This window comes from Peromyscus maniculatus, chromosome 10, assembly GCF_049852395.1.
Source record: "Peromyscus maniculatus bairdii isolate BWxNUB_F1_BW_parent chromosome 10, HU_Pman_BW_mat_3.1, whole genome shotgun sequence".
NCBI lineage: Eukaryota > Metazoa > Chordata > Mammalia > Rodentia > Cricetidae > Peromyscus > Peromyscus maniculatus.
Genome location: NC_134861.1, coordinates 101,088,496 through 101,096,740, shown reverse-complemented (window position 1 = coordinate 101,096,740; position 8,245 = coordinate 101,088,496). Strand labels below are relative to the sequence as shown.

The window sequence follows — 8,245 nt, the reverse complement described above, 5'->3', positions numbered from 1 at the left end:
ATAGCCAAGCATAGTGGTATATGTCTGTAATCTCACTACTTGAGGGCTGAGGCAGAAGGATTGTCATAAGTTCAAGGCCAGCATGGTTGTTTGTAGAGTGAGTCCCAGAGCAGCCTAGGCAATAGTTTGAGTCCTTGTCTCAAAATAAATCATTGTAAGATGATTCCAAATTTTAAAATATTATTATGATTCAAATTGTAGCCCAGCACTTGATTTCTCAGAATTTGCTGTTGTACTCAAGTGTGCATTCTCCAGTTAGAGTAAGTGTTCTTTAAATGTTAAGTCAAGTTGCAGTTCAAATTTGCTATATATTTACTCACATTCTTGTTCTTTTATTCTTTCAATTACTAAAAAGCAGAAGATAGACTTCCTACTGAGTGTGGACTCCTTCTTTCTCTTCTTTTTCTTTCTTTTAATTCTATTAGTTTGAAGTCTGACATTTGAGTTATATACATTTAAGAGTATATCTTCATTTTTATGCCCACTTTGATATTAATATAGCACTGAAGTTTTCTTATGTCTACTGTTTGATATAATATTTTAAAATAAAAATTCCATTTACTGTCAGCATATTAGTGTTTTTAATATTTAAAATATGTCAAATTGCTGGGCATAGTGGAACATGCCTTTAATCCTAGCACTCCATAGGAGTGGCAGGTGCATTTCTGTGAGTTCAAGTCCAACGTGGTCTACAAGGGAAGTCCCAGGCCAGCCAGGGCTACATAATAAAACATAATAAGACTCTGTCAAAGGGGGGGGAGTCAAATTGTTTATAATTAATAGTTAGAAATCAGCCTTCTTTTGGATTGCTATCTTCCTAAATATGACTTTTGAAATCTGCTTTTAAGATATTCTCTATATTTTTGGTTTTCAGAATTTCACTACTATGACTAAGTGAGATTGTGTGTGTATGTGTCCTACTTAGGCTTTACTGAATTTAGGTCTACAGGTTCTAATTTATTTTCATTAAATTTGAGGTATTTTCAGTTATAACTCTACTTTTTCTACCCCCTTCTCTTCTTAACCTTAATGCTCTCTACATCCTGTATCTTCTTTTCATACTTATCCTATCATTTCTTTTCTACAGAATGGATGTTTGCTATTCAACTGTCTTTAGGAAAACTGATCTTTCTGTCATTGCCAATTATCATCACTTCTGTAATGCTCATACTGGGTATTGTAAACTTTCAAATACACTCATGGCTCCAGACTTTCTAACTTGGTGTTTTCAGATTATACTACTGGCATACTGATGGACAGGGTGGAGAGAGTTCTCCATGATTAAAAGCACTAGCTCCTCTTCCAGAGAATCTGGGTTTGACTCGCAGCACCCACAGGGTGACTAATGATATATTAAGGACTTCAGTTGTTTAATTCTTAGTGCTAACCATGTATAAATGGAATCACTAACACAAAACTAACTATAAATACTTGCAATGATTAACTTTCTTGAGAACATATAATTCTACCATGTTAAATAATTCTATTTAAAAACAGAAATAGGAACATATCTGCTTCATAGGGCTGTTTTGATGATTAAATATAAAGTTTCTGATAAACATCGAACACCCAACAAATCTTAAAAACTTATCACAGAATGACTTATAAATTCATATTCCTAACTTAAATAGTAAATATTACAAGATAGCAGATAATACAGTAGCATGACTGAAAACACAAATGCTAAATTTACCTATTAGGTATTTTAGCCATTATCTTTATGTAAAAGACAAGACAAGGAAACCAGCAATTTTCACCAAAAAATAGTTAATTAATTAATTTTCACTAAAAATATAATTATATTTTAGAAAGGTTTCTTTAAAATATTAAAATAAAATTTATTCAAAAATAATAAAATAACAGCTTCTATGAAATATGCACTACATATAATAAACAGCACAATACCAACAATTCCATTTTTCATGACATAGACATCTTCTTTTAATTACAATTTTCCTCCCTAGAATGCAAAATAGATTAATATTATGAAATTAAAATGATATTGATATAGCATTAAAATCTACCATAACATTCAAGCACATAATTTAAAGATAAAGTGGGAAATGTTAACCAATTGAAAAAAAATCAGAAAATGTCAATAAAATATCACATGGTTATAAAAAAGAAAGTAATTCTGGTAATGCTAATATAGGAGCATACACTTAAACCAGGTTTTACACTCCAACTAGGGGACATAAAAATTAGATGCAGGGACTGGAGAGATGGCTCAGCAGTTGAGAGGAACCCTTGCTATTTTAGGAGACCCAGGTTTGATTCCCAGCACCCATGTCCCAAGTGCCTGTAACCCCACCTACAGGAGATCCTATGCTTTCTTCTAGACTCTGAAGGCACATATGAAGACATACACACACATAATCAAAATTAAAATAAATCTTAAAGTAACATACAGACATCAACATCTCATTATGGCTTAGACTAACATACACAGTAAAGGAGAGCAAACTGGTTATATGAATATGGAAAAAAGAAGCAAAAGGAGAGAAATATTTGCAGGTAAAGCAATACAGCATAGAAAAGGAGAAAGACAGAGGAAGACTTAAGAGAGATTTTTAAAAAATAGGTCAAATCTTATCATACCTTGAATTGGAAAATATTATCATGTTCCTATATATTTCCTTATTCTCTTGCTTCATCTTTTTTTCCTATCTTGATTTTTCTTTAGGCTGATTTTGGCATTTCTCATAATCACATTTTGTGAACTATTTACTGCCCTTTTTGGAAACAGGATGGATATAAGTAATATTTTATAAGTTCCTAATAGAGTTCTTAATAAATTTTCCTTACTCTAGTCCAAAACAAAATTATAATGGAAAGCTTGTTTTTTCTTTTGTTTTTGTTTGTTTTAAATTTGGTTTTTTGCTGGCAGAGTAGCTCAAGCTAGCTTCCAATCTGTCTTCTTCTTGCTTCGGTCTGCTCAACTAATGGGATTATAAGATTGTGTAACCATGCCCAGCCAGAATAGGAGAGTTTTTTGTTTTGTTGTTGTTGCTTTAGTTATAATTGCCTGTGAAAGTATGTGTCTGACTGTGGGTGACTGCATGTGAGTGCAGTGCCTGCAGAGGCAGAAGGCCATCGGATTCCCTGAAGTTGGAGGTGCCTGACATAGGTGCTGTGAAACAAATGTGGGTACCCAGAACATGAAGTCTATGAACAATCTGAATGTTTACAACATAGCATAGTGGTTAAGAGCAGGGACTCAGATTTTTTCATTGATATAATGGGGATAATAATATCACTACAATAGAAGAAACACTAAGCACTATTAGTTATTATTACTAATAGAATAGTATGTATCACAGGGTTGTTTCAGGGATTGAGTTTATATAAAAAATTTAGAATAGTTCCTTGCATTATAGTAAATACTATACATTATGATTACAAATTTGTCATTTTGGGGTCAAATTTATCCTGTATAAAATAGGTTCTATGCTGGCTGGTGGTGGTGCACGCCTTTAATCACAGCACTCAGGAGGCAGAGGCAGATGGATCTCTGAGTTCAAGGCCATCCTAATGTACAGAGTGAGTTCTAGGACAGCCAGGGCTACACAAAGAAACTCTGTCTTAAACAAAACAAAACAACACAAAATTTGGTTCTATTTTTGCCAAAACCAGTCTTATATTATCTGTAGCACTGATTACCATTAGAATAGAGGAGGGGTTAGAAAAAGAGGTAGAACTGTCCCTCTGAGAACACTTTTAAGAGTACTTTTTGGTTGTCCTTATAATGGGAAAAAAGATAACCCTGTTTCTAAGATACAATGGGGGAGGTTGATAGCAGCTGATCTTATTTTACATGGCTGTCTGGCTAGTAAGTCTACTAAACTTCCAGGTATGATGGTAAATGTGTACTTTTTTTACTCTGTAAGTTAACTACTGCTTCATATAGTTTTCCTTTTGGAGGGGGAGGGAGGGGAGACAGGATTTCTCTTTGTAGCCCTGGCTGTTCTGGAACTCCTTCTGTAGACCAGGCTGACCTTGAACTCACAGAGATCTACCTGCCTCTACTTCCCTGTTGGGACTAAAGGCTTGCTAGTTTTCCTGCTCTTAAACCTCCAATACCTTTGTCTGGAGTGATGGTGCATGCCATATCTCAGCATTTAAGAGGCAAAAGTAGGTGGATTTCTATTAGTTGGAGGCCAGCTAGGGCTGCCTAGTAAGATAGTAAAAAAGAAAAACAAAAAACAAAAAACTAAAAAAAAATAAATAAATAAAAAACAAGAAACTTCCATCACCTTACCCTGACTTGGATAATAAACTTGTTTGTTATTTCACAAAGAGACAATCAGTAAAGAAATTTCTCTCCCACCACAGACCTTGTGCCCCGTTTGTTTTTACATCCACACAACCTGTCTTCCGTCTCACTGTGTCCCGGTGTCTTTCACATCACACCAACTCCTCTACGTCTCTATAATTGCCTCTTGCAAACTATTACTGACTCTTATTTTTTTCTTCTGTTTCATAAAGGGTTTATTTTTCAGTTAACTGTATTGAATCTTCAATCTCAATTTCTCTCTCCTATCTCTCTCTCTCTCCCTCAGATTGGGGTCTCACTACATAGTCCTGGCTGGCCTAGAACTCAGAGATACACCTTGCTTCTGCCTCCCAAGTTGTTTTTGGTTGGTTGGTTTGTAGTTCGTTTTTTGTTTGTTTGTTTGTTTGTTTTGAGACATTATCTCATGCAGCTCAGGATGGCCTGGATCTTATTCAGTAACCTAGGACAACCTTAAACTTCTGATCCTAGTATCCCCCAGGTGCTAGGAATAATCCTATAATAATAATGTATAATATTATTATATAATACTATATAATAATCCTATAAAGGTGTATATGCCCAGTGTATGCAGAGCTGAAAGTGACTTCAGGCACACTAGGCAGATACCCTACCAACTGAATTACATTTCCCATCCTAGAATCTTCAATTTCTTGAACATTTTAAGCAAAATACTTTAGGAATGACTGCTTTATGTGATAATGTGTGAAATACATACCTGAGTTAAACCAGTAGCTGTTTTCAGAGAAGACTTTTTTAACAGTCTCACTTCTTTGTTTATATATCTCAGCATTCCACTAAGAGTACTAAAGTCATTACTCTCAGAACTATCATCTTCCAGGTTATATGGGAGAGGTTTAAATGAATCTGGATGCTTGAAAGCTAGGTCTTTATGACCACCTTCTAATGCCAAAGGCTGTTCTAATTGCATTTTCTTTAAGTCCTGTAGCAATTCTTCAGAGAGATCTTCATTGGTATGACTCTTGACACTAAGGTCCGTGGCACTAACAGAGCGACGTAGTTTTCTGCATTTGAAAAATGATATCTGAGAATGTTTGGCAAACTTTGGATCTTGAATATCAGGCATAATTTCTGTTAGCGTTGTAAAGGAAGCTGGTAGAAACTTGAGGTCTTCTGTCTTTTCATGTCCAGAAATTTTGGCTTGCAATCTGGTTAATTCTGATTCCTGTAGAAAAATTGGTATATAGTACAAGCTCAATATATTTCTGTTTAATAAACTACTTATAAAATCATAGACTCTTAGAAGTCATTTTTGTCAGTTTTTGTCTCAGTATGGAAACTTTTAAAATAAAAGTTCTTGAGAATTTTACAAGTGTTTTTCAAACCTTCTACTACTAAAGATAGCTGCATTTTGAGATTATGTATTTTCATTTGAAAATTGCTTCCAATATTCTAATGAATTTCATGAAAACTAGATTTTCCATAGAGACCATTTTAATGTTAAAGATTTCAATCTTACACTTATAAGTTTATCTGTGAAAGTATAGAGGTGAACTTTTTTTTTTAAATCTAACTACTTTTAGGACTACTTATAGAATTTCTAATGGGAAGTAAATACATATTGGTTATTGTCTTAGTCACTTTTCTACTGCTGTGACAAGGCAATTTATAGAAGAAAGCATTCAATGGGGGCTTAAATTTCAAAAGGTGAGTCCATCACCATCATGGTGGGGAGTCGGACAGCAGGCAGGTAGGTATGGTATTGAAGCAGTAGTTGAGAGCTTACATCTCATCCACAAGCATGAGGCAAAGAAAGAGAGCTAACAGGGAATGGTGAGGACTTTTGAAACCTCAGAGTCCAACTGCACTGACATATTTCCTCCAAAATGGCTACATCTCCTAATCTTTCCCAAACAGTTCCACCAACTAGGGACCAAGTGTTCAAACATATGAGCCTATGGCGTCCATTCTCATTCAAACCACTACATTCCACTTTCTGGCGGCCAAAGGCTTGTGGCCTTATCAAAATGCAAAAGTCCAACTTCAAAGTCCTCACAGTTTTCCACAATCTCAACCCTGTTTCAAAGTTGAAAGTCTCTTCTGAAACTAAAGGCAATCTCTTAACTGCATTTCCTATAAAATCAAAAAGCGAATTATACTTCTAACATACAATGACATAGAATATACATAACCATTCCAAAAGGAAGGAATGAGGGCACAGTGCGGAAGTACTGGACCAAAGGAAGACCAACTCAACAGGGCAAACTCCAAATCCTGTCAAAAGGCTCAGAAAGTTCTATACTCTTCCAACTTTGCTGAGTGCAACATGATTCCCTCTTGTGGGCTGGTTCAACTCTCTGTCAACAGCTCTCCCTGGCAATTATTCCTACTGCTCTATTATCTCCAACATCTTGGTCTCCAACACAATCCAGGCTTCACTTTCACAGCTTTAAGCAATGGCCTTTCCCAGCCTCCATGCAAGGACTCCCCTGCCACATGCCTAGCCTCTGAGACTTTCCTTAACCATAGAGGCTTTCCTTAACCCCTTTATTCCTGTATTCTTCATGACTCTAAAGCCAGAACCATGTGGCTGAAGCTGTCAGGTTTGACTGCTTGCTTGGGATGTAACCTGGCTCCCTCCTTGAATTATATTTGCATAAGCTTTGATTTGTTATTGCTTTTTTGGAACAGATAATTCCTTAGCCCTTTTTATAAGTTGCAGGGTTAGCTGGGTGGGGGTCTCACCTCAGGGCACCACTCCCTTTATTTCATTTCATGATTCTTTCAGTACAAACTTTGGTTCCAATATTAAATTTCCTGCTCTTCTTTTCAAACTACATTTTATTTATTGCACCACTTGTTCTTGTCATTGTAGATCTGCATGAGAGTGATCACTAATAGCCACAGAGTCAACATTTGACTATCTTGAAATCTCTGCCAACAAAATTAATCCCAAACTCTTCAATTTAGCTCCAGGTAGATTTTTAAAAGAAGGGTAAAAAGGAGCCACATCCTTTGCCAAAATATCACAACTGTCTCTAGCTGTGGTGGTTTGAAAGAAAATGGCCCTTATTGTTAGGACCCTGTACATGCACAGCTTGGGATCTTGTGTCTTACATCAGCAGGTGCTGGCAACTAGGGTCATGCAATCTGCACCTCAAAGCCACCACCAGTGATACACCTCCACCAGGGCCACACTCTCTAATCCTTCCCAAACAGTTCCATAAACTGGGGACCAAGTATTTAAATATGAACCTAAGGGGGCCATCCTCATTCAAACTACCACAGTTAATATTTGTTTATGTTCCTATTACAAGAAAGCTTTCCTAAACTAGATTTTAGAAAAGAAACTAAGATAAGCACTAAAAACCCATAAGACTTAAAAACATAAAGATTTTTTTTTTTTTTGAGAGAGAGACAGTGTGTGTGTGTGTGTGTGTGTGTGTGTGTGTGTGTGTGTGTGTGTGTGTTATGGTACCTAACCCAATCTGGCCTCAAACTTTGGTTTGACTCTCCTCCTCAGCCCTTAGTATGATGGGATTATAGACATGCACCATTATACCTGGTTGTAATTTCATTTTTAAAAGAGAAATAATATAAGTAAAGTAGTCTCTTATTTACATGTATTTTCCTCTTCTTTTTGGATAACTGATAAGGATAACTGTTCACAATGAAATGCACTATGCGGAATAACATTAAGCATAATTAAATTTTTTCTTAGGATCAAATGTCACAATGTAAACATTATAGTGTGCTATAATATACTTATATCTTTAGGGCTCTAAGAAAGTTATCTTAGCTTTTTACTTGTTCCAGTTGCCCTCAAATACTAGAATACTAATTCAAGCACTATAACAACTGGACTGGAAAAATCAACTTGCCTCAAAGTGAGTCATTTCCCTCACTTCTAATTTTGTTCTCTGTCACTGCCTGATGTTCTCAATGGAACTGCTTTCTACTCTGCAGCTACTGGGATTTTTGCTTTTGTTTGTT

General features: G+C 35.8%; 1 protein-coding gene across 5 annotated transcripts in view; it reads right to left on the bottom strand.

Moving 5' to 3' along the window:
• Positions 1-1,813: 1,813 nt before the first annotated feature.
• Ccdc18 (coiled-coil domain containing 18) overlaps positions 1,814-8,245 on the bottom strand; it is a 126,104-nt gene continuing 119,672 nt past the window's right edge. For 4 of the 5 annotated variants that reach the window (XM_042257819.2, XM_042257818.2, XM_076547088.1 and 1 more), the window contains 2 exons: positions 5,010-5,477; positions 1,814-1,960 (listed from right to left, as the gene is read on the bottom strand). In XM_042257819.2, coding sequence (XP_042113753.1) covers positions 1,946-1,960; positions 5,010-5,477 — 483 coding nt within the window. In that variant the 3' untranslated portion in view covers positions 1,814-1,945. Of the gene's footprint in view, positions 1,961-2,598; positions 2,733-5,009; positions 5,478-8,245 lie in introns of all 5 variants that reach the window. The other variant, XR_006061704.2, reaches the window with a different exon arrangement.